Here is a 27,174-nt window from a genome sequence, read left to right as displayed (position 1 = left end):
GGTGTGTTTGGGGTTTTTTTCTGTGTATGTTATTTTATGGCAGAGAGGAGTATTTGAAAATATTTAATAGAGACATAATAGTGTATTTTTTTTCTTTTGAAGACTAGAGGATCCTGTGTACATGCAGGTTGCACTGCCAACAGTAATAATTTGAGTTAGTTTCAGCCATCTCTTTCAGTATTTGCATGCAGCTAATCTCACGCCACTTCTACAGAGCACATACTTTGCTCTGTTCTTCCCTGCATGTAGTTACATCCTCACTTTGACAACAAGGCTTGTTTTAGGAATCTTCTAGTATACTGTCCCGAATTTATAGTAGAGGCTTTAAACAAGCATGAAATACCATCTTTAGGAAAATCAGAATTAATTTCTCTTTAAATGTACATCCCTGTCTTGTACATTACAAGAGGACATTTAGATCACTTGCTCATCCCAAAAGTACCCTGCTTACAAGGTGACAATTCCTCCAGCTGACTTCCTCACAGCATCCTTCACTGAAAAACATGAGCTTGGCTTGTTGACAGACTACCTAAGTCAGGGATGTCAAACTCATTTTCACTGGAGGCCACATCAGCCTCAGAGTTGCCTTCAAAGGGCCGAATGTCATTTTAGGATTCAGCCCGTGGGCCTTGTGTTTGCAACTCAGTTATGTGCAATATACTCCTTTATCACTGACCCTGTCTCATAATACAAGAGACATACTGTTTTTTCTCCTTGAAACACAAATATTTATTCACTTTCCCATCTATCATTACATTGCCTTCCTTCTGCATCAATCTTTCCCTTACTGGACATATTCAAATTATTCCACCAAAGACGGTATGGTGTGCCACCTAAGTAAAAGACCAAGATGTCCTTTGGGACCAGGTTAAATAATAGTCAGGTCCTCTCACACGGGCTCACCTTTCCTTCAACCCTCCGTCCCCAGAAACAGCAGTCACTCTTTCTCCATCAATTCTTCTCCTTCATCTATCCCAGTAACACTCTCCTTATTCCCCCATTGCCAGTTCTTTGGACAGCAACATTGTCCTTAATGCTATTCCCCAGCATGAACACTCTCCTCATTCTTCCATGGTGGAATAAGGAGAATGTTCCTTTGGGGGTGGACATGCCTGCTGATAATTCTCTTTTTGTCATCCCCCCATGAGGAGCTTTCTCCTTATTCCACCATTCCCCTCCCCCCGTCCTTACCCCCCCAAGTAATTTTTGTCTTTCTCATCTTTCAATGCCCTGAGACAGTTACTGGTGTCCCCCATCAGTGTCACCTATTACTCTTCTCACACAGGCTCACCGCTTTCCTTTAGCTACAGTCGCAGCTCCTGCATTTCTGCTCCTGCAGCGCAACACGTGTCACACACGCTGCACGCGTGACCAATGCTGGCAGGAGCCTGGGGACATGGAGATCAGCACTGCCAGCAGGTAAGTGCTGGGCTGGATAGAACAAGGACGGTGGCCAGATCCGGCCCATGGGCCATGTGTTTGACACCTGTGACCTAAGTGATTCACTTAGCGTGACCTTGAGAGCATGTGCATACTAATGCTATTCTGCACCTTTATGGAGGACAAACGGTCCCCTCAGGCTTTTCTCTAGCAAGTCTGGAGGGAAAGAACTCTTCCAATCTGCTATCACATCCTTCAGCAAAGACCTTACATTTACATCAGTGTCTGATCACATATATAAAGAGGAATCTGCTTCTGTTAGGAGGTACTTCTCACTCAATTAGTGCTTCAGACCAAAGCAGTGACGCCAGCAAAGTGACCATGCTAATAATCATTGTTGAGATGCTTAGTAACATTATAGTTGGGGGATACATAGCAAATTCTGATAAATGAGCATAAAATATTCAGATTAGATACTCTGAACTGTGTGGCATCCAACATATCCAAAATCACACCATCCTGAAAGCAACCTGGTACACACGGCAACATTTAGTTCTCCTTTCATCTCAATCAGCGTTCAAATAGGTAGGCTTGTTTAGCGGCAGCAAAACACCTTTTTGACAGCAACGTACACCCTTCTGTTCTTGCAGGATTTAAAGTCCCTTCTCTGCAGCTCCGAGGTTGAAAGAAAAAACACCCACTTGTGATCGAATGGAAATCTAGACCAAGAGTAAATTTTACTCGGACCTCCCCAAGGTTCTGGTCATGTGATGTCTCCTGCCTCTCTGCTCACTCCCAGTCTCTTGGGAAACAACCGCAGCGCTAGATGTATGTGGCAGGCTATAATCTGAACGTATGCGCATATGGAAACGGGTGTGCTCAGACGAGACATTAAAGCTTCTAAGTAGTTACAGACATGGAGAAGTACCCGCGGACGGGTGAAGCGGCGTCTGCCAAGTGAGGGCAGCCCAGCGAAGGACGCGTGAAAGCTGCAGGCAAGGATGTGCATTTGATTTCCTACAAATCTCGGAATGAGCAGGTAGGCTCGGGCACAGCAGCGGCTTCCCAGCGGCTCGCTGCAGCGCGGGCATCGTGCGCCCCTCGGCCGATTCCGGACAAGACATCGCCTGGGGAAGTTCTGAGGGTGCTAGGGAGAGGGGGCGTACAAACGGGGTGCTGCGAGCTGGGGCGCGGAGCAGCCCGGAGCCGGCCCCAGTTTCGGGAAGCGCTTCCCCGCGCCTCAGCTCCTCACCGGGCAGCGGCCGCGGTCCCCCGCCCCGGGGCCGCCGGAGACCCCGCTGCTATCCCACACGTGGGAAGGGTCGCGTGGGGGCGGGGACGCACTCCCCGCTTGGCGCCTCCGCACTCCCGGGCGCGGCGCTGCCCGGCCCGTCGGTCCGCGGGAGGCTGAGCCCAGCCCTGCCCCTGCCGCGCGGGCGCCGCTCCCTCCGACCGCCAACACCTGCGCGGGGGCGGGCGGGGCGGGGCGCCGCTCGGCCCCGCCCCGCTGCACCTACAGTCGGCCGCCCCGCCCCGCGCCGCCCGCCGCCACCAATCCGCGCCCGCTTCCCGCCTCCCCCCGCCTCCCCCCTACGCCGTTTGCGCAGGCAGCGCCGTTTCCGCAGTGGGTTGGAGCGCTGGCTCCCCGCGATCCCCGGGAGCCCGATGTGACCCGCCAGAGAAAATGGCGGCGGCGGCGGGGAATCGCACCTCGTCGTCAGGATTACCCTCGGGCAGCGGCGCGGAGGCGGCCGCCGCCGCCTGCGGGAGCCCGAAGGGCGGCGCGGTCCCGGGGAGCGTCGCCGGCAGCGGCGAGGGGCTCCTGCGGGAGGCGGGCGGCGGCTGCCGGGAGCAGCGCTCTGACTGGAGACGGAAGCAGCTGCGCAAAGTGCGGAGCGTGGAGCTGGACCGGCTGCCCGAGGCGCCCCTCTTCCTCGCCGCCGCCCCGGCCGCCTCCTCCTCCTCTCCGGAGCCCCCCGAGACGCTGCTGCTCCACTACCTGCCCGGGCCGCCGCGCTCCAGCCCCGCCAGCCCGGCTGCCTCTCCCAGCCGCTGCGCCGAGCTTCTGGAGCCGCTGCCGGCGGGGAGCCCGGCGGGGACGGACCCCGCCGCGGAGCGGAGGATGGAGCCGTCCCCCCCCGCGAGGTGAGGGAGTGCCGGGGTGGGGGACGCGTGGGTTGTGGCGGGTGACAGCGGCGGCGTGGCTCTTCCCACGGGGAGGGCTCGGGGTGGTCTCCGGTGCTTTGCTCCCCGTCGTGGGCGCCCGGACGCCGCCTGGCCGCGGGCCGGCAGCGGATGCGGGGGTGGCGGGAGCCGCCCTCGGAGCGCAGGGCTCGGGCGCGGCGGGCAGCCCTCGGCCGTCGCCTTCCCCCGGGGCGCGGGGGCACCTGGTGCGTGGGTGAGGGACGGGCGGCCGCCGGGCCGGACCGGGCTGTCCCGCCGGCCGCCTGCAGCTGTCAGCGGGTCGAACTGCGCGGGAGCCAAGCCGCGGGGGGTGGCGGGTGCGTTTGCGGGGGGTGCTTTTGTGTTTAACTTCTGCCCGAGTCCCGAACAGCTTTGAAGTGTGAGTTGGTGGCGGGGGGCGGGTGTGTGCGCCGGTGGGTGGCGGGGCGAGCGGAGCCCGGTGCTGTGCGCGCAGCTCGGCGGTGCGGGGCAGGGCGCGGGCCGCGCCGCGCTCCGGGCGGCTGTGCGTCTGCCGCGGGGGCTCTCCGGGCGCCTCTTGCACCGTCCTCGCAGTTTGCTGCACAGAACTGAGCTGTGGGGGTTTTTTGTTGTGCTTTTGTTTGTTTGTTTTGCTTGTGTTTTGCATTAAAAAAGGACTTCACGAAGTCTAAGTCCAATTTGCAGCATAGTGATAGTGCGGGACTGTTTTCTTTGATTCTTAGTAAGGGCGCAGAAAGGCTTTCAAGCATAAACCTCCTCTCTTTCCGAGAGAAAGTAATTTTTTGGTGCTTTAGTCTCTAGGTGACGTATTTCAGTGGTTTCATTTAGTGCCCTACTGTTTGTAGCCAATATTTGCCTTCCGTTTGTGTTGTTTGATAAGTCTACCTTCTTGAAGTTTTAGAGACCTGCCCGTATTCTGCCTTTTTTGACGTGTAGAAGTATTCGGGATGAGAGTGAACTCACATCCATGGTGAAACAGTTTAAGTGCTTCAGAGCACATTTTAGCTTACATGTGCACTTGCAATGTCTGACTGGTATGTGTTTGGGAAGGTGCTGCAGTAGTGACGGTGAAGTTGACAATTTCATATGGATTTCTTGTAAGTTTTTATATGATGTGGACTATGTAGTTTAAGGACTTAGTATTAACCGACAAGGACCTATTTGAATGCCACCTTACAGTTTGGCTAATTACTTAAACCTCCTAAGAAATCAAGCTTCAGTTTGGACAGATGACGTGTATTCTTTTTAGTTGTGTCTTATGTCAACTAAACCTCGAGAATATTTTCTAAAGGTTGATTTATCTTGGGACTACTGTAATAAGAACTGATCTCTAGACCAATGTCCTGTTTGTATGAATTCTCAGCAGTTCAGATGGATTTTGGTCTATTTCTAGGGCAATGTAAAAATACTTGCTATGGTGTGGTTGTAACAGATAAGAAATGTCTCTCTGCTTACAAAAGGATTAGTGGGAAATCTTAAGTGTTTTGAAGGGGGAATAATGTATGAATTTTAGTGAGTAACTTATCTTTTTATGACTCAGGACCATCTTTGTCTCTATCAAGTAATAAAATTATAATGTACTGCGTCTCATAAAACAGTTGTAACCAGTTTCATGGCTTTCAAGGAAAATAAAGACTCAGTGTTGGAACACGTTTATAGCAACTCAGAGTCTCATGGTGATAGCAAGCAGGAGTTAGGGTCAATATGAGAGGTTCAGGAAGGTCAATGCATGTCGCATCAGTGCTGAAACAGTGAGTCCATCCTTGCTAGTCAGTCCCACAGCAGCAATGACAGAGCAGCTGTGGAATTTTTTTCCTTTCACATGGACAGTTTTGCTTACTTTTAAGTACCTGCATTTGGACAAGTCAGTGTTTTGAGTGTGTGTACAAGTTAATACCCTTCTCCTAAATGCTTGCTGACATTCGACTAGGAATGTTAACAAATCATAGAAAATATTAAATGCTAAGTGCTTTTCTGTTTAGTATTTTAGTGAGATAGACTACTTTGAATTTGGCATTTGAAAATACATGGCAGCATTGATAGTGAGTCTTCTTCAGAAATATAAGATAAATGCTCATGTAGAATATCTCTTGTGTTACCAGTGAATAGATGTTAGACAAAGTACTACTTTATCAGGCCGTATGAAGAACTTTAAATGCCTCTCTGGCCTTATTGTAATATTAATTGACTTATTCTAGCCAAATGAGGGAGGTTAATTTGTATCTGAGAGACAGCGTATTACACATTAAATTTGTGCTTGCAGCTGTTGCCCAGACTTTTACTAAGAGTCAAACTGAGGGACATAATGAAAATAATGTATTACATAGAAGTTTTCTATTTTGTTTTAAAATACAGTAGTTGTGCTTTCCTGTAAGGATCTGCTGTTAGTCAAAAGATACTGTGCTTGCTCTGAAGGCCCCCTATCAGTCTCTTTGGTGTTACAGTTACTTTCTTTTAGAACAGATTTTCTGTTTATGCTGGAAGACATGCATGAGCATCATAATGAAGCTGAGAAGGGAAACTGACTCTGCTGTTAAGTCCTAAATGTAAATATTACCTTTTTTTCTTTAATCTCTCAAGCATTCAGCTTGTCATGGCAGTAGAACAAATATTTTCATTAAAAGCCCTGAACGTTACAAGCTATCTTTTTATATCATGGGAAGAGAAGGAGGAGGGAGTTGTTTTACTAGGAAATGCAGCTTCAACATAAAGCACTTCAGACCTCTTATCTCATATCTGTACTGACAGTATATTGATTTAGTTTATATAAAAAGATCCAAATAGTGATTCAGTGGTAACTGTACTATAATTTCTTGTTACATTGGGGAAAATCCATGAAGGCAAAACGCCCCTTCTTCTCTATGACCTTAAAAATGTTATTTTAAAATATTCAGACCCTTTAAGTGACGTGTATTTGTGTCCAAAATTGGTGTAGGTGACTTATTGCATCCCCAAGTACAGGATTAGTTCTACTGCCATTACCCTGTTTTTATAAAAATAAAAAGCAGGAAATGCTGCTGTTCATCTCCTCTGCATTCAGTAATGACGTGGTGTGTGGCTTGCTTGGAAATTGTTTGGAAATGTATCTACTGGATATGGAAGACTTGTCAGATACTTCAGCTGCAAGACAACTTTTTGTAGATATTTATGCTGCATTTTCTGCAGTTTCTGCTTGGCTAGAGACACCAAAGACAAGCTGTGAAAATGAAGTTTTGACTATGTGTATATTAGTGTATAGTACTAGCATATTAGCAAAAGCTCATCAGTTTTAGCTCTGCTTATCAATTTGTAGCACCTTTGTTTGGTGACTTTCAAAGACAGGCATGGGTGCTTTAATGGAGTGCAGGGCTGGGTGGGAACAGTGAAAGCACAGCGTGGCCAAGATTTGACTGGCTCCTTTTTTTCTTTTTTAATTTGAAATGATGATAATTTTCTCTCTTAATCTTGTCAAAATATAGCTGAGGGAAAAAAAAAATTATGGCTTGTTATTGACCTTGACTATTCTTAGCTAAGGTAAAATATTATTTTATGTGTTTTAACTAAGTCCATAATGCTGGACATTTTTAACTGGCAGCTTAAATAAGCCATCAAATTTTCTGCTTCCAGTTTGAGCTGGATACTTCTGTGAGAGAAAATTCACCTTCTACCTCTACTGTGCTCTTCGTATTGAGAGTACGTTTGGGAGAGGGTCACCCTCTACAGTGTCTGATTTTTATCACTCTTAGTTATTGCAAGTGGTAGGGTTCTGCTTAAATAGTCTGATCTGGCATGGCAGTTTCTTTGTTCCTAGGCAAAGTAAATAGATTGTAACTAACTAATCTGGAGCTTTCTGTCTCATGGGATTTAGTGATACTGAAGGTTCAGTCTCCGCTGTCACTCAGTGGAGTCTCGGCACAGCGCGGCGCGATACCTGTGTGTGGGCATGTGCAATCATGCCTTGCCGAAAGCTCCAACATGTTAAGTGCAAGATATGAACATCAGTTTTTCATTTCCGTGTCATGGATTTGACCTTCAAGGGATCTTTTAGTGTGCTGATGCATCAGTTGTGGTCTGAGGTTGGAGTAAAGGTAACAGCGCAGCTGGTGCAGGACAGTGTGAGATGAGAGTGGGACCAGGCGCTGAGGGTGGGGTGGCTGTGGGAATGCTGCTGCTCCTGTTGGCTTTTGCTGGCTTCCAGTATTGGCGAAACTTGGCTTGGGCTTGTGTAAGATAGAAATTATACATTGCCTTGTAGCTGTTCTTTAAACAAACTTGTAAAGCTAGTTTTCAGTAGCAGTGGTGATAAGAGAACACATCTGGTTTGAGTTCTAATTTTTCTAATGCTTTTCTTTGCTTTGGTGTTCTCAGAGGATTCTTTGCAAAGACCCAAGGGTTGCCTCTTTTTATCTGCTCTCACTTAAAACTCTAGAATTACAGTTCATTCTTTTGCCTGAGGCAAAGTGGACAGAAAACCTTTAAGAAGGCTTCATTAATTGTCTGTGGGTGAGTAGGAGAACCTGGTTAAGTGGAAAGTTGCTTTCTGTTGCTTCCTTCCATTTTTATCTTTCCCCGGAGGCTGAGTGTTGCCTGCAGAATGCTTCCGATTTCCTGTGCCACCACACTGCGAAACTGGACAATCCTGCTCGGTGGTGAATACTCTTGACTATTTTTTTTCCTATAAGATAGGTTGGTGGGTGGGAGGAGGTTGCGTATTTTGGGATTTTTGTTTGTTTCTTGGTTTGTGCATTTTGAAGTTTTCTTTGGATTATGGTTGAGTTCTGTTTGGTTTGGTTTTGGTTGTGGTGTTTTTTGGTTTTTTTTTTTTTTTGTTTGTTTGTTTTGTTGCTTGGTCGGGTTTTTTGTTTGGCTTGGGATTTTTTTGGGGTGTAGATTTTTCTTTTTTTTTTTTTTTTTTAGGTCAGTTTTGTTTGGTCTTGACTGAAAAATGTCCTGGAAAAACAGCACCTCTGTTTATTTGAGTCATTTGAAATTAGGATTTGTTTACCTTCTGTCTGGAAACTGATTAAATACTTTTCAAGTTGTCTTAATAAAAGCTGGTAGAGCCATCACTCCCTCTTAATTTTGCTCAGAAATGTCCAATTTTTTGGTAGTGTTCAGCATCTGATGACTAAGGATTTGAAGATGTTTGAAAAAGTGTGGTGTTTTGGTGGGGTGTTTTTTACTTAGAATGACATTGAATATTCCCGTTTCTCTGCTATGAGATTAAACTGGAATTGAGGTCAGTCTACTTTTGTTTCCCACTGTCTGCATAAATTTCTTTTATGTCCCTGAAGTGTAAACTGTTCCCATCATTAATGGAAATATAACATAATACTGTTAGTTCTCATCTCTCTTGTCCTAATATTATAATTTGTAGTGGAATGGCTGCTAATGTACCTATTATGCCAGGTTACTTCAATTATTCCCTAGTATCTCTCATCAATAAATTTCACACTGCTGTTGGTACCGCAGCTCCTTGTAACTTACCCAGGATCATGTGGAAGGTGGGTTTAGAGTGCTGGAAAAATGAGCTGCATCTGCTAGACCACACTGACATCTGACCACATCTGACATCTTGTTTTCTGATCTCTTTTTCATCCTCTTCTTGAGCATCCACTCACCTTGCTTTTTGAGCAAACTGAAGTGAGTCTTTGCTCAGCTGTCAGCAATGATTGTCAGGCCCTTTTGTGAGCTGCTAGTTAACCCTCAAAGGTATGCAACTAATACTCCTTGTTTTGGCCCATGGGTATGCATTTCATTTCACTAGTTATTTCTGTCAAATACCCTCTTACACCCGGGGGATTTTTTCCTATGTCCTGTGTGGCTGCCGTGCTTGTATCTTCAGGATTGTTCATTTCACATACTGGAAGAGCTCGGTGTAAATATTTTAAGTGTTGAAGAAAAAAATACAACTCCTGATAAGACCAAACTGAGAAACAGTTTTGTTTCTTTAAACAAATTGTCAGTGCTTCAAAGGGAAGCTTCAAAGCCCAGTGGATAATAGGGTCTCCTTTTTGTCTTCAGGTAATATTTAATTGTTCTGCATCTGGAGAGGCATAGAAAATGCAAGTATCTGAAATGTGTGGTGAAAATTGCAGTGACATCCAGTTTGCAGTTCATGTAGAGTTTGACCTTGTCAGATTAATACAGTCTAGCAGGCAAATGTTTGCTTCTTGTGATAGTTAAGACAGTATTCTAATTGCTTTCAATTATGACAGTACCTTAATTTCTGGTTGCTGAATGTGTACTTTGAAAATGCATGTGTAATCAGTGACAGTTTTCCCAGTTTATAATTTTTTTTTTTTTTTACTTCTTCCATGGTTTTAGACCATGGAGTTGTTAGGTATGATACTAATATTACTTTCATTTTTTTTCCCTCTTGTTGCAAATTTTAACTTTACCACCAAATATGTAATCAGTAGCTTAAATGTTCCCATAAAATACATCTGGAATGTTTGTTATTTCACTAAAGTAAATGCATCTACTGGTGCCTATCCTATAACTAAAGACTTGTTTGCCTAATGTAAGAAGATATGGTGGTTGTGACCAGCATGGAAACTCACGGAAACAGTGTGATTGTGTTCCTAAGAATCTGAAAAGGATCTGTATTCCTTATTAATTTAGTTGGATTATTTACATAAATAAGACATAGGCAATGGCTCCTATAGTTGTGTAAAATTCTTAGGCAGTTCAGACTTGAAATGGAAAAGTGAACAGCTGTTTTTTAAATGGAGTGGTGCTGGATAGAGTTTCTCTTAAAACTATATTAATATGCATAAGTTTATTTTTAAAAACTTATTTCAGTACTGTCTACATATAGTTCCAGAAAATATATATATATTCTGTAAATATATAGCAGACATTAATTTCTTGACGTTTTTAACTGCAGGTTCACCATTTATTTGTAATGAACAACTCAATTCTGCAGATTACCCAATCTCTGCAGACCAGTCGGGTGCCCCAGCCAGTAGGAAGTGTCAGGCACTGGGGTTTTGATAAGGTTTTCCATAGTAAGTGCAGAATGCATTTGTTCTGTACTGGCCAGCAAGCTCAGCCAGCCTCTTTGCTGCCTGCCCTGCAGTGGCAGTTGCTGGCTCTGGCAGGGTCACTGCAACCAGCAGAGCCACCTTTCTCTTTGAACCTCCAAGGTGCGAGCCATGCTCTCCTGCACTGGTATGTTCTGCTTGTTTACAGCTTCTTCAAACGTCTTTCTAAGACTGAGAGTTGCAGGTCCTTCCCCTAGCAAGAACTTGCTCTGAGTTGCAATTGCTTGTCTCTTATCCCTCCCAGAGGCTCTTGGGAGGAAGAGCCGGGGTACGTGGGGATGAAGTCTCAAAGACATGCAGATTGTTGTCTGTATTTGTTTTAAGCCAGTGTTACAGGAAGAGGGAGGAGAAGGAGCTCCCTTCCTCCCCTCCCCCGGCCTTGTGTACAAGAAGGCATGAAATGAAACTCTGCAGGCCACGCCGATCTCTGACGGAGAGGGACGCAGGCAGTCTGCAGGGCTGTCATCTTAGAGCTGCATTGTGCCAAACTCATGCAGAAAAGACTAGGTGACTGATCTGTTTTGTGTCACTCCGAATACTGACATGACACGCAGACTGCCTTTTTTTTTGTGGAAAGCGGGCAGGTAATGCCCATCAGGGAACTGAGTTAATACAATGTTTTGGATTAAACTAAGATGTCTTCCATCTGTGCAAGGTTGTAAGGTGATTTAATGTATGGATATGTTCAGTATTGTAAACGAGCATACGATGGTACCCTCTCAGCAAGCTGAGTGAGGAGAAATATTAACACTTGGCAAAGTGTTTGGCCCAGGTGATACAGGGCAATTTAGAATTGCTGCAGTGGGTTACAGTGGTGTAATGCCTGGCCGCTGCATTTGGCTTCCAATGCAGGTCAGCATGCCTCCGTCCACAGTGGTTACTGTTGTCTCTCATGTCAGCTTTCTTGTTGGTAGTGAAGGATTCCATTCTTATAAAGCTTTTTCCTTGTTTGGGTAGTTCAAAGCCGGAAGGGACTCCCTTGGGAAAGGAAAACATAGGGGAAAAGGTTAGAAAGTACCAGATCAGTAAAATAAATGTGAAGTGTTTCTTTGTATCTGTGGTGCTTGTCATTTCAACCCAAAATAATTTCTCAGGCCAACCTTTTCTTCTGTTCAATAAAGATGTCAGTTTGCAGACTGCAGTCCTAAACTCTCCTACAAATTCTGGGTTTTTTTCTACAGTGGAAGCCGGACTTCCCTCTGAAGGGAAAAACAAATGTTGGAAGGCTTTGAGCTGAAAGTTTCTCTATATGATGTCCATTAGGAAGGTCTTGATATCTGATTCAAATGTCTGCAACAAATACATCAATATCAGTAACTTTCCTTGGCTGCTGCTTTTGGCATTCTGTATATAATGTAAGTTTACTAATAATATCACAAACCTTTATGAAAACTTTGGCTTTTCTGAGAAAGGTGCTGTTTTAAACCAAATCTTCCGTCTATTTTGTGTGATTAATGGTATTACACTAATGAAACTATTTAACGTTCATATTTCTGAACTAATTTGGAGTATAATTATACTTAGTCTTGAAATTACATTACTTACATTGAAGTTTTTGAAGTATATATTAGATTTTTAGAAAGTTATATGCATGAATGGTAAGAGGAACAGTGCTAATATATCTTCAGTTTTGTCTTTTAAGCATATGGTTAAGTTCCAGCATGTTTGGGTACAGTAGTAGACCATCTTGTCTGGGTAAATATGCTGAAGTATATCATTCTCCTTAGCACCTAAGCAGAAAATTAATATGCTCTCCTGTTTGCTTGTTCTGACCTGCTCTGAGCTGCGTGTTTGTGGCAGTATTTTACAGTTCTGCCACTAGTGAGGATGCCCAGTGAAGCCAAACAGAGGAGGACAATTCCTTTGGCATTTAGAAATCGTCCATGTGTGAATTACATTCCTGTATTTTTAAATTGACTGCAAAGGGAATATAGGTCCCGTGCCAGGGCAGGCCACTTGTAGACCCTGGGAATCAAGACTGCAAGGGAGAGCACAGCCAGAACTTTTAGGCTTTTGGCTTCCTTTCAGCCCGCAGGGTTGACTGCCGAGGAGCTAGCAAGAGGAACTAGTAGGAAATCTGCCAGCTTCCACCACGTAGACAAAGTTCCATAGGAGCATCATCAAAATGGGTCTCTGACTTCTTCTGAATTGAAAAATATTTTTTTTTTTAAAAAAAATTTATATTCAGGCAGCAGCTTAGCTCTGTGTGCCTAAGTATTTCCATTGTCTTCAAAGTACATGTGTTTAAGTAGTTGAGATGTAAATAATCATAAATAGCTGGGACTTAAACAAAAATACAGGTTTCGATCTTGTGAGTGAGCCTCTTGTAAAAACCATATGCGATGGTGAAGCCTTGTAGGCTTCACTGGTGAATACTTTGTCAGCAAGTGTTCACTTCTCGTGTATCTAATCCCATTTGTGGTATTGGCAGATTAGGTTGAAATAAGGCAAGGTTTATCACTGAGTAGGTGAGACTTCTCTAATCTGGGTTTCATTCAAAACATGAATCCCAATTCAAAGGAAAGCCAGGACTCCAGTTGCCACTATGCCCACCTTGAAGTTAGATGTGACTCCTGTAGAGTTCTGAGTGAAGTTTCTCTGCTTCTCAGCTCTGTCGAGCTACAGGCAGCAAGGTGATGCTGGCAAAAAACCTGTTGTACTCACAATGAGTAGGTAAGTTCTGTGCATCTTGTGGCTCTCAGCTACATAAAACTTGGTGTGGGGCTCATAAGGTTAGTGAGGTGGACCACCTCTGAGTGCTTCAAGCAGCAGGTACCTGTAGAGCTCAGGAAAAAGAAGGATGCAGTATCTGGTAGTGTAATATGTGCTACAAACTGCAAGACGACCTGTTTCTAGCAGAATGGCTGCATACAAATGTGTTTAGCACATTTTGGTGCATGGTGATTTGTGAAATATCTAAAAATGGTGAGTTTCTGTCATGATTAAAACCCTGATTGAAAGGTTGTAAGAGTGAAATAACAGTTGTCAAAAGTAAGAATATGATTGTTTTTCCTTTTTTCCTTTTTTTTTAAAATTCTTTAATATACATAAGACCTTCTTAGGTATAAATAGCTATACTTATGGAGCCATAAGATTTTGAAAAAATACCCAGCTTGCCTCTTCTGGCTTATTGGGAAATAATTCAGCTCTGTTTCTATTTGTGTTTGTAAGTGAAAGACTGCTGAACAAATTAATTTTCTTTGCTTACCATTGGTACAAAATGTACATTAAGTTTCTCTGATCGTGGAGCCAAAGGGACTACACATCCCCCTGATTTGCACAAGCAGTAAGTAGGTGAACTGGACTGGTACAAAGCCAAAAGCAGACAGAAGACTGATTTATGCAACTGCAGCATTTTCAGATCTGTGAAACCTTGTCACCTCTGCAAAAGAGCTCTACTGGTTTTACTAGTTGAGAGCAGCTGTGCTCTGTCTCCCCTCTGTGGGGAGAACACAGCTTGTGTTATGGGAGCTGCTACCTTAAGGAAGGACCATTTCCATAAGTATTTTCAGTTAATCTCTGGGGGAGAAGACACTGTCTCTGGATTTCAAAACACTTTATTGTGCAGCAAAAATCACAAATAGATTGTATGATTTGGTGAAGGCATAAAACAGATTTATGGATTTTACCTTAAATGAATTTTTAGAAGTTGTTTTGTGTTGTTTTTTTTTTTTCTTGAAACCACAAATAATTAGTGGGTAAACATAAATTCAGTCAAAATTCTCGTTGTAGTTACAATTGGGCAAGATTTTAGCATGTGTCAGTAGTAGTCAGCCTGTGCAATCTTTCCTCAGATTTCTTTATAGCCACTTTTGGAAAATAAAAGATAGTATGTAGACCCTGCTCTTTCCACTGCTAAGTTACCTTCAGAGAACCAACATCTCATTTTTTTCTCCTGAAGGCCCAATGTCTGCTTCATTGCATTTCTGAGCCTTTTTGTGACAAGGTCTGCATTTTGATACCTAAAAGGAAATGGGAAATGAGACAATAAGGGTCTGGCACTGTTACTCCCTTTCCATGTTCAAATAAATGGCATGTTTTTATAACTGGGAGGGGATAAATCTGGCTCTCACAATGGAAGCAGTTAGTGTAGCTGGTTCTTACCATGGTGACTTTTGATAAGAGTTTGTTGGGTTAATATATACTTGTTTGCAGTCACAAAAATAATCTATAATTACAGGATTTAAAATGTTTAGCTCTTTCATTTTAACTACATCAGTCCTTCAGAAGCTGCCAATGGGCAGTCAGGGTATAAGAACTGAGAACTGTGGTATTCCATATTCATACAGCAACTTGCTTCTAACTTTGTGTAGATGTGTGGCTGTCTGGCTAGTGATTAACCTGGACATATTAAGAAAGTATATGGGAAAGCTGTCTTCTGAAATTGTTGATCAACCCTGTCTGCAGTGTTCAAAGAGACAGAGTTTGTATCATGTTGTCTGAATGTTCACATAGTATTTGTTGTTAGAAATATGACTGAAGCTTACTATGCAAATGCCTTCAGTTCTTCAGGATGGGATTACATGACAGTGTGTTCTTTACTGGTCCTGTGCAGCCACGGCTTAAGTCAGCCTTCTTCCAGCTACAGTTCAATGATGTGTCTTTCTTCAAACATCTGCATGGACTTGAGGCTTCATCACCCTAGTCACAGATTGCCTGTCAGTTTAGTGTAGCAATTAATTCAATGGATGACATCAGTCTTCAGCTTCTAGTTCACAGCCAGGCCAGTACTTGGTGTAAGATTAACTTGTTGGGAAAAGTGTTTCCATAAAGAGTCCATTAGTAAGACACAAGGGCATGACTTGTTTCAGACACAGACTTTTCCCAAACCACAGTTCCACCAGTGTTTCCTGGAAACTACTTTTTATTTCTGTTTTTTTATATAAGTGCTATAGTTTCATAGCAATTTGAAAAGCACTTGCACACTTGTTTAAAGAAATGAGATTGCTTTCTCAGTTAATATCTCATTTTTGAGAGGCTGCTTCTTTGATACAGGTTGTCGTGGTAAGAAGTAAAATAAGTCCGACATCTGTAGTGATCACAAATGTTTCCTTAATGCTGGTAGTGTAATATGTGTTACAAATTGCGAGACGACCTGGTTCTAGCAGAATGGCTGCATACAAATGTGTTTAGCACTATTTTGTTGCTTCTGCCTAGACCATGCTGATAGTGCTGATTATTCAGCTGATTATTCAGATTTAATAAGGCACTTATCTGTGTGTTAAAGCAAATGTTTTTATATCCTCCTTTCTTAGGTATTTGTCTTGTAAAGGTCTTTCAGAATAGCATACTTTTCCTTGACCTTAAAATCAGCATATTTTGCACAAGTGTTTTGATAATGTAGTTAAAGTTGTGAGACATCTGATCACACATTGATTTGACATAAGATTATTTTGGTAATCTCTTAATGTGTGGCTATGCCATTAAACTAGAGCACCGTACAGAGTTGTAAGAGGCATAGATTTCTTTTCTCACTTTTTTTGTTCTTATAAAGCCTAAAAAACTTACATTGTGTAGCAAAGTAGAGGAAGTGATACTGGGTTGTGCATGGGTTTGTGAAAGGCAGGTCCTGCTTGACCAACCTGATCTCCTTCTATGACAAGGAGACCTGCTTAGTGGATGAGGGAAAGGCTGTGGATATTATGTACTTAGACTTCAGTAAAGCCTTTGACACCATGGATTGATGGGCTGAGGCCAATTGTATGAGATTCCACAAGGCCAAGCTCTGGGTTCTGCACTTGGATCACAACAGCCCCAGGCAGCGCTACAGGCTGGGGGAAGAGTGGCTGGAAAGCTGCCTGGCAGAGAGGGATCTGGGGGTGTTGATTGACAGCGGCTGAACATGAGCCAGTGGTGTGCCCAGGTGGCCAAAATGGCCAACAGCATCCTGGCTTGTATCAGGAATAGGGTGTCCAGCTGGACTAGAGAAGTGATAGTGCCAGTGTACTCAGTGCTGGTGAGTCCCCACCTTGAATCCTGTGTTCAGTTTTGGGCTCCTCATCATAAGAAGGACACAGAGATGCTGGAGAGAGTGCAGAGGAGGGTGACGAAGCTGGTGAGGGGTCTGGAGCAGGAGTCTGATGAGGAGCAGCTGAGGGAACTGGGGCTGTTTAGCCTGGAGAAAAGGAGGCTGAGAGGAGACCTTATCACTGTCTGCAACTACCTGAAAGGAGGTTGTAGCATATGGAGCATGTTGGTCTCTTCTACAAAGTAGCAAGTGACAAAACAAGAGGAAAGGGCTTCAAGTTGTGTGAGGGTAGGTTCAGATTGGATATTAGGAAAAATTTCTTTATAGAAAGGGTTGGCATTGAAACAGACTGCCCAGGGAAGCAGTGGGGTCACCATCCCTGCAGGTATTTAAGATGTGTAGACATGGTGCTGTGGGACATGGTTTAGTGGTGGACTTGGCAGTGTTAGGTTAACCGTTGGACTTGATGATCTTAAGGGTCTTTCCCAACCTAAGTTATGCTATGAATTTGTAATAATCAAACAAATTTGGTATAGATTTGTACTATGTCATGTTAACACAGGTTTAACTATGGTTGAAAGTCTGTTCAATAGAGTCACAGCACAGCAGGGTAGTCACAAATGGGGCTATGAACTGGTACAGCTGCCACTCTGCTCAGACTGCTTGGCAATCATGTTTAATTTGTTACTACTTTATCCTTCCATATGCTGAAGCACTGCTGATGAGTAAAAGCTTACGTGGTAGCACCTCAGGGAATGACTTCAGATTCAGTTGTTGTTATTGATTTCCTTTGGGTGAAAGATATTTCCTCTGTAACAAGGAGGAATAATATCCGCTTTCTGAAGTTGGTTGCACTTTTATTTCCTACTTTTTTGTGTCTGTTTCATTACTAGAGTGGGTATTATGGTTACAAGTAACAGTCCTAGCTTGTGTTTTGTGTTTCTTATTTTTGAATGTGTTGCTTAAAGAAAAACCCCACTCTGTTTTAGGTTACTGCTGATTTTTGTGTGGACTCTGATATTAAATACTCAAATAGATTATGGAGGTGTAGACAGCAGACAGCCTGTTGAGGTTTCTCTTGTGACTGTTTTTGCAAAAAACACCTGTGAAGCTTTTGGAAGAAAACTTTATAGGGCATATCTGACAATTTGAGCTTTCCCATTAAGAATTAGTGTTCCTGAAGAAAATTATTATAGCTCTTCATTTTCATTTTGCTGTTTTTTTGAGTATGTTACAGCTGCTTGCAAATAAATGAAATCAGTTTTAAAATTTTAAATTGTTAGAATGAGTCTAGTACAGAGACCAAGCAACTAATAACTTTCTTCAGAAGGAAAAAAATAAATAAAGCTACAAAGGATGGTCTTGAGCTGCTGAAGTTTAGGGGTTTTTTACTATGTGAAAGTACTCTAGCCTAATTCAGTGTACAGAGAATTACAGAAATCAGTTCAAACAGAAATGAGTTGTGCTTCAGCAAATCCAAAAAATCAAAAAACATTAGGTGAGTCAGTCCTCACCTGTGCCTTAAGTACACACTGGAACTTGAATAGGCTTACAAACCATACCAAAACTTCTAGCTAGCAACTTCTTCATTTTTTTTCATATCCAGTTGGATTCTTATTCATTGTAGCTTTTTTTTTCCCCCACAGTAACTGTCATAGCTCTTATTCACTGTTGTTTTTAATAGTGGAGTTTCCAAATGTGTTCTTTTGCTGCTTTCTAGGTTGTTAGAATTATGTCTGAATGTTTATACAGAAAACCACCTTCAAGTTACTCGAATTTCTTTAAAATTTGAATTAATAGTTCTGATTTGTTGGTATTTGATTTGTGTTTTCTGATGATAAATGCATATTCTGTTCTTGTTATTTACTGTGTCCTCTTTGATTAGAATCTCTCATACAGAAAGTGAAGATTGGATTTTAAATATAGCTGAAAGTTAGAATTAGTTACTTAAATGTGATGCCTACATTTGGCAACTGCTTTGGGAGGCTTGGTGGTTTTTAGAAAACCAAATTTCTCCTGTGGGTACTTCGATATGAATTGGGAAGCTTTTGTAAAGGGAAGACAGAGAATAGAGCAATCCAGAACAGCAGTCACTGACAGTCTTTCACCTTCTTCAGGAATGTAATGCCCTTTTTTTCTGAAGCGGGCAGTGGATACAAATTAACAGAAGACTCTGTTTATCATCCAGTTTGCTCAAAGTAATGTGGCTTATTCTGTCTTTTAGGATTGAGTGCACAATATTAAATGTTACTTGCATTATTAATTTGAATTTAGAAGTGGTTAAGAATTTTCCAAGAATAATTCCAAAATTTTACTTTTCTTAAAGTATGTAACTTGCTTGAGATGCTTTTTTGGTAAATGTTTTTGAAGAGACACTAGTTGGCGCTTCATCCACCAATTTGAAAACCAGTAAACTTTAAGGTCATCATTTTAATGGACCAGAATTTGTTGTTGCATGAGGAAATTATTAGATGGTTTTGAACAGAAATACAAGATTCAGTCGATGTTAGTTTAACCTTCCCTTAGACTACTGAAATAAAATGAACTGGAAAAGTTCCAGAAACTGTATTAAGACACACTTGACTGTACAGATTGACTTAGTGCCTTTCTTATTCTTGGGCATTATATTGTTCAAAACTACTGGAAAATTTTCGTGAGAAACTAGTAATAAATTGTAGTAAAAACTTGCTGCAGGAATGTATGCATTCATTTCAGAAATTCCTGTTAAAAGTACAGTACAGAGGGAGTATCTCAATTAGTGAATTTAGTGTTGTGGAGTGACTGAGGAGCTCTCTTCTAGATTAGTCCTGAGGTAAAATGGCAACACGTGCAAGCTGTCAGGCTTTGGAGCCTTTTGCAAGAGAAGGTGGTTTTTCAGCCAGCCTCAAAACCCGTCTTCTGCATTGGCAGGGACTTGTGTCTGACAGTGGCATGTGGGGGGGAACAGAGACAGGTCTTGGCTTTACTGAAACTCTGGAGCTGGTTCAGCACTGACATTTATGGCCTATTTTTCTGGGTTTGCCTTTGTACACATATGTTTCAAGTATTTTACATTTGTTGTTCTTCACTACACTCAACAGTAGGGTTAAAGTTAAGGAAAAAAGTATTTCTATAATTAAGTTCTGTACCAGACTTTGGGAGGTGGGTTTCTTGTTTTGATGTTTTTTCATGAAAGCACTGACACTCGAAGAATGTTAACTTAAACAATGCTGTTCTTGTAGGTGCAAAATTACATATATGCCTTTCAAAGATGTGATTAAAAAATAAAGCACATATTCTTCCTTAATTGCACCCATGTCTGGGTCTAATACTGTTGTTCAAAGTTCCTTAAATTGATGAGATATTTTTGAATAGTGTCTACTACCAAGGAGGTCCTGTGAAGTGCTTAGTTTTATTTTTTTTCTGGGATATTTTCATAAGGTTTTAAAATCAGAGAAATTGTAGAACTTTGCAGTTTGCGTTCATTACAGATGCACAAATCTTAACCTGTAGATTGGTATGAAATTTTCCATCAGACAACAATTTACACTGTGTTTCATATGTGAGTTAGGAAGGTGTCCTAGATACACTGGCATTAAAAAATACTACACAGGATTTGCTATGAAGTGAGAAATCTGAAAGCCACTTCCAATGAGTAATGACTAAAAGAAGTGGGAAACAAATATAGAAGTTAGAATTTAAACTTGTTCCATGGGTTTGATCTAGTATTGACTCTTAAAAAAAAAAAAAAAATAAAATTTGAAATGTTTTAACCCAAGTGGAAGGGGAAAAAGTTGAAGCAGATCTCTGTTGCACCCTAGCAACAACATAGTCAGTGTCAGCTGGGAAAATTTTGGATCTAGCAGAAGTAAGGATGCCTTTCAAACCTGCCTCATAGGTTGGCTTCACAAGTGAAATATTGCCATATAGTGCAGTTCCAGCTTGTGGAAATGAGGAACAGTGTAATAATTATGATGGTATGGCATCATTTCCTATATCAGGAATTACTTCACAGAAATTTCTAAATACTGCAAAGGATCATTTTCATGCCTGATTTTCAGTACTTCCTGGAAAAATAGTGTTTCACTCTTCTGTCTCAATTTATTTTGTTACCTGTAAATAAGCAAGGAGTTTATCAGTGAACTTGGGCACCTACCTCTGTGGCACAAATAACAATTATGAGATACTTGAGTACATGGAATCAAGTGCAAGGAAGGAATATATAGTTTGGGTTATTGCGGGATATTTTTTGAAGTGAGGGTAGAGAAAAGGTATTGGTGATTTCTTTTAACTTTCTCTGGTATTGTTTCAAGACTTTTTTGTTTGCAATTTTTTTTTTTCCAGATATAGTGTTAATTATTTACTTGCTTGCTTAGATAGAATTGCTCTATGGCTTTGTGGGGCTGCCATTAATTACCAGCACACCTTTAATGACTTTTGATCTGATGGCAAGTTAACAGTATGTTTCAGTATGTTTTACACTAAAAGCCTTGCTTTTAATGGTCAAATTAATTTCTGAGGCACTGAAGGGGTATACATTGCAATATCATCTTGTTTGCTTATAGTTGCATTAACTGGCGAGTATATGAAAGCAGGAAAAGATTCAGACAAGGACAACTGTTCCTTCCCCACACTACCACTCCTCCAGACACTAGTGGCACTTGTGCATTGTGTCAAATCAGGTGTAGACACTTTTGCTTATTGTTCTCGCACATTTGAATCCTATTGTCCTTCATAAGGAAGAAAATCTACGGGTTTTTTGATTGAATAAACTAAAATAAAAAACTCTAGACAACTAACTTTGCTTCACACAATAATAATAATTTTTGTTGGTAATGCTTTAATGCATGGGCTAGATTTCATGTTCAATGTTCTTACTGAGAAGAAAGCAGCTCTTAAATTCATGCTGTGAACACTTTTTCTTTGCTTATTGGGCCTGGACTGAGGAGAGAATAGGGTATACTGTCCTATGGATAAGGGGTTTCTATATCTTATGCATATGTAATTAGTTTACTCTTTAACGCACTGTGAAACTGGAGCTGGTAAATTGCAAATGGAACAGCCAGCTGCTACTTACCTAGTAAAGTCTTCCAAATTAGCTAAAGTTTCCTTTACTGTAGCACTTTCAACAAGATGTCTTAGATGTGAATGACACAAGATTTCTTTTGCTGTGAAAAGAATAATTTTATAAGAGAAATATTTGCGTTTGTGAACTGTGTATCCACTCTCCCTAAAAACAAGGCAGATCTGAGTTTGTTGTTCCTAGCTGAACTTTTAAAAATATTGCTGGAAAAGTCTTCTGAGATAAATTGCAAGTAATGAGTGTCTTGTACTTTTTTTTCCACTTAGCTGCTGCAGCTGAATCCATAAAGATTAGTTTGCTGTGGATTTGAAGGAGAAAGGTCCCAGTGTGTGTATTCTTCATTGCAAGGAAGCTAAGTCCTGATCTCCAGCACAAAGTTGTGTTCTTAACAACTCATTTGTAGTAAATTATTACTTAAACAAATCTTCTAAGAAGCTGAATTGTGACAGATCGTGTAGTAAAATTCAGACTGTGCTGATCATATTTATTAAGTTTATTTAACTATTGTGTATTTTAAATTGAGTCAACTGTGTACTGTGCTATTCATAACAATTCAGTGCAGAAGTCACGTAAGTGTTTGTCAGACACACATTTCCCTCTTTATAATTGTTAAAACAAACAGCTGTATTTCTACATTGTCCAACCATTTTGGTTTTTTGAATGTAATGATCTGTAGAATAGAAATTGCATCATAAAACGTGCTCAGATGTTAGAACAGCACTTGAAAATAATGTCTGTTTTCCTGATTTCTGCCTCCCATTTTACTGAGATTTTTGCATTCTACAACAGTAAATAGGGTCTTTTCTTAGCCTGATAAGAGAAACTGAAAGCATGCAGCTGACTTCTGCAGAATGTTTTTTCATTCCTGACTTTTGCAAGGGAAGGAGTCCTTATGAAGCCTTTAATGTCCATTAGTGCATATCTTTCTCTTCATGTTGTCTGTGTTATGGCAAATGTACCTTAATGTGTATTGAAATTTCTGTCCTTTTTGTATTTATGTTTCAGAGAGAGCACGAAATGTATTTCTTGACTACTGTCTGGTCTTGTTCTGAGCAGGCCTCGGGGAGAGCTTTTTTGTTGTTGATGCCTTCAGGAATTTGAGGTTGCTTTTTGTTGTTGTTCATCTTTAATTCTGTTGTCAGCTTTCCTTCATAGCAGAAGTACCGTTTTAAGTTGCTAATGAAACACTGTCAGCATCTAGGGTACATTAAGCTGTTCCTGTCTGCCTGTTAAATGTCGATAAAGTGACAGTTGCTTTGATAGTTTTGCAAAGCAGAAAGTTAACAGACTCCGTATGCTTTGTCAGAAACTTCAATGACCAGTGCAGGAAGAACTGCTGAGATGCCTAAGAACTTGTTCCAAGATATAAACACGGAGTGTTTCTGTTTTAGCTTCACTGTTTGTGAAGAAACTGATTTAACTTGTTGAATACATAAAGCGTTTTATGGTGGTATCAGATCTTCTAACCTTAAGTATGATTTCTCTGCCTCCTCATCCACTTCCCTTCCTAAAGGGGAAAGAAATTTTAAGGAAAGCTAAGGTGTTAGATTACATATATTACTAGGGAATGCTATCTGTGTAACTCATGGTAATATGTATTTGAGTAGTTCTCTGCACTGGGAGAATTACTTTGGTTTTGTAGTTTAAATGCAGTTGTATATAATGGTATTTCTCATGTAAGATTTTCTAAACAATGAAACAGTGGGGTTTATTGTATCAATCTTGTATCTTGTGTGTTAATGCTGATATAGTGACATGTAATTAAGGACATGCAATGTCTTCCACCTAGAGAAGTGAAACACCTTAAGATAAACTTATTCATAGCGCAAAAAAAAAAAAAAAAAAGGCAAAACCTGTACTTTATGAACCAATTAGTTTTCTCAATACATGAGAAGGTAGCCAAGTAGCCTCCTCCTTTTTGACTTATCTACAAAGCAGATTCCATTATTACAGCATTTTAAAAATTGCCTCAGGATTTTAAAGGAAAGGGGGAAGGGTTGTGCGTTTGTCTTTATGGGAATTTTTTTAAAGTTACTGGGCCTTCAGTTTTTCCAATTTCTGACCGTGGGTTTTGTTCCCTGACATAGATTTGTACACAAGGGTGGCATATAAATTGGAATAAACAATGTGCATTTACCTCTAACATGTATCTAACGTAACTTTGTATATTAGTACAGTTAATTTCAGCTGTCATCTTGTTGTTCCACTACTTGTACCGCAGCACAAGTAGTTGCTGTTTGACATAGCATACCAGGCTAGATGGACTTCTGATTTGATCTTATAAAGATGCTCTTATGAGGAGATCCTGTGGAGTGACAGACTATGTTAAGCTTTCCTGTACATCTAATGTCATGGCTGCAAGTCATAACCCCTGCTGTCTTGCTGAGTAAATTCAGGTTGAAGGAGAATAAACTTCAGATTTTGGGGGCTGTAGTTCCTACTTGACAGGCTGTGAATGTTGTTTACTTGGACTTCAGTAAAGCCTTCAGCACTGTATCCCACAGCATTCTCCTGGAGAAGCTGCAGCTCATGGCCTGGATGGGTGTACTCTGCGATGGATAAAGAACTGGCTGGATGCCTGGGCACAAAGAGTTGTGGTGAATGGAGCCAAATCCAGTTGGTGGCCACTCAGGAGTGGTGTTCTCCAGGGCTCAGTATTGGGCCTAGTTTTGTTTAATCTCTATATCGATGATCTGGATGAGGGGATTGAGTGCACCATCAGTGAGTTTGCACATGACACCAAGTTGAGTGGGAGTGTTGATCTGTGGGAGGGTAGGAAGGCCATACAGAGGGATCTGGACCCATTGAATCATTGGACTGAGGCCAATTTTATGAGGTTCAAAAAGGCCAAGTGCCGGGTCTTGAACTTGGGCCACAACAACCCCAGGCAGCGCTACAGGCTCGGGGAAGAGTGGCTGGAAAGCTGCCTGGCAGAGAGGGATCTGGGGGTGTTGATTGACAGTGGCTGAACATGAGCCAGTGTGTGCCCAGGTGGCCAAAACAGCCAACAGCATCCTGGCTTGTATCGGGAGCAGGGTGTCCAGCAGAAGTAGAGGAGTGATTGTTCCACTGTACTCAGTGCTGTTAAGTCCCCACCTTGAATCCTGTGTTCAGTTTTGGGCCCCTCACGACAAGACAGACATTGAGGTGCTGGAGAGAGTTCAGAGGAATGTAACAAGGCTGGTGAGGGGTCTGGAGCACAAGTCTTAGGAGGAGAGGTTGAGGGAACTGAGGCTGTTTAGCCTGGAGGAGGCTGAGGGGAGACCTTCTTGCTGTCTACAACTACCTGAAAGGAGGTTGTAGCATGGAGGGTGTTGGTCTCTTCTCTCAAGTAGCAAGTGATAGGACAAGAGGAAACTGCCTCAAGTTGTGTGAGGGGAGGTTCAGATTGGACATGAGGAAAAATTCCTTTACAGAAAGGGTTGTCAAGGCATTGGAACAGGCTGCTCAGTGAAGTGGTGGAGTCACCAACCCTGCTGGTGTTTAAAAGATTAGGTTCTTAGGGGCATCTTAGTGATGTATTTGGTAGCGTTAAGTTAACAATTGGCCTTGATGATCTTAAAGGTCTTTACCAAACACAATGATTCTGTGATCCTGGATCTTAATTTTCATCCTATGGAACCGTAGTCTGCAGTGTGGTAGATTATATTGTTGCATTTGGAGCTTCTCTACTGGAATAAATCTGTATCACAGTGCATGTGTACTGTGAAATTAGAAGACCTCACTATCAGTCATAGAAGACCGATGACAGTTCATCAGAAATGCCATACTGTCTTTTTTTCCTGCGAAATTGTCATGAGACCATGTTATGAATTGGGTTGGAGATCAAATCCAGTTCACCAGTTTACGATTTCTTCCTCTCCAACTTCAGGTCTCAAAACACATGAAGTTGGGTTGTTTTTGCTGGTGGTTTGTTGGGCTTTGGTGGTGGTTGTTTTGGTTTTGGGTTTGTTTGGTGTTTTTGTTTATTTGGGTTTTTTGATGTTTTGGATGGGTTTTTTTGGTGGTTTGTGGAATTTTTTGGTTTTGTTTGTTTGTTTGTTTTAAGTCAGATCCACATCAGTAAGGAGGACTAGAAATGAATAATCAATGTGGGGAATAGGAACTCAAACTGACATTGCTACTGGGAAGATGGTATATGGAACTGTTTCAACAGGTTACCTACCCAAGCTAGGTTAGCTTCTGGTCTCTTCCTCTCGAGTGGCATATATAGCTGGAGCCTAGGTATTCAGAGCCTAGGTATTTAAATTACTTCATGTGTTTCTAGGCTTGTTATCACTCAAGTTCTAATGTTAGTACTTGTTCTAAGAGTAGTCTAGCTGCAAAAACAAGATTGTACTTGCATATAAATACGTTATGGACTCTTCACTGTTTAATTATTATTATTTAAATACTCAGTGTATTTTTTTCATGCTTAGAAGCATCTTGACCTGTAAATTGAAGTTTTTATGGCTGATATTTAGGTGCGTGACCAAAATGAAAAACTTAAAATTATCCACAACATCAGTAAATTTTATTTAGTGGATGTGGAATGGCAAATGGGGGAATGATAAAAAATGAAAATTGGATACCTTGCTTAAGTGGGTTTGTATTCAGATGAACACTCTCATAAACTGTTTTGGCTTTTTTGCCTTTTGTTCCTCATAAATTTTTGAAAGCTACTTAGTAAAGAAACAAGACTTGCAATTTTTACTTTTTCTATGTTGTCTCATTGAATAAATTTTCAATAATCTCTCTGTACCTCCAGTTTTACAAATGTTCTCTCTGACCTTCGGTTTGATATAATTGCCAGGGATTCAATTCCACTTTTTTAAAGACTACACTGTATTGCTAAAATGTCTTACTACCTTTGTCACATACTGCAAGTAGATTGGAAGGTTTTAGAACTTCATTGCAGCCTGCTGTGAGCTGATCAATGTTGCAAAAAAATGCAGGACTTCTGATTTTTTCAGTTTTATGATTAGTCCAACTCTGGCCTGTAGAGTAGACTTTGAGTGCCCAATTCCCTTTCGTTGCATGAGACATCCTTTAGCTGAATGCTAAAGATAAAATTGTCAGCTCTACTTGTTTTTTGAGTTAAAATCATACATTTCTACTTAATTGAGTTAACTAGGGAAAATGTATCTTGTGTTTATGCATGACAAATTTTAAAAGAATAATTGCACAGGGTTTTTTTTATTAATGATGTAACATTAATATTTCTTAATAAATTGAACTTTAGGAAGTTAGATTTAAAAATTGTCATCGGGAAGCTGTTATTTAGGGACCGAAGTGCATAAAAAACAGAACTTTCAGCTGAGGTTTCAGTTTTAAATCTGCTGCTTTCATGTAGTAGCTAGCTCTGTGCCTGCAGTATATCATCTCAAACCCTGCCACTTGCCTGGAAAGGGGAGCAGAGCAGTCTTTGGGTATAAATGCGTGTTACCTGCTGCTGTAACTGTGTTTTCTGATTAGTACTTGAACTCGATTTAAGGAAGGCATTTTACAGTGGCATGGACTTTTCGTTTGACTGCTTGTGTGCACATTCCACCCAGTGCTGGTTTTTTGTGTGAAGTTGGTCATACTGACTGACAGCA

The 27,174-nt window shown here is 41.5% G+C and overlaps 1 protein-coding gene across 2 annotated transcripts in view; it reads left to right on the top strand.

The window, feature by feature from the left end:
* The first annotated feature begins 2,255 nt into the window (after positions 1-2,255).
* The window catches only part of MAP3K1 (mitogen-activated protein kinase kinase kinase 1), a 63,248-nt gene continuing 38,329 nt past the window's right edge, over positions 2,256-27,174 (top strand). Inside the window, exon 1 of one of the 2 annotated variants that reach the window (XM_082075291.1) lies at positions 2,256-2,419. In XM_082075291.1, the coding sequence (XP_081931417.1) occupies positions 2,412-2,419 (8 nt within the window). In that variant the 5' untranslated portion in view covers positions 2,256-2,411. Of the gene's footprint in view, positions 2,420-3,022; positions 3,526-27,174 lie in introns of those variants that run through there. The other variant, XM_082075290.1, reaches the window with a different exon arrangement.

The sequence above is a fragment of the Streptopelia decaocto genome (genome assembly GCF_964273445.1).
Source record: "Streptopelia decaocto genome assembly, chromosome: Z".
NCBI lineage: Eukaryota > Metazoa > Chordata > Aves > Columbiformes > Columbidae > Streptopelia > Streptopelia decaocto.
Note: the sequence above shows the minus strand (reverse complement) of the source record. Positions and strands in the feature narration are given on the sequence as shown.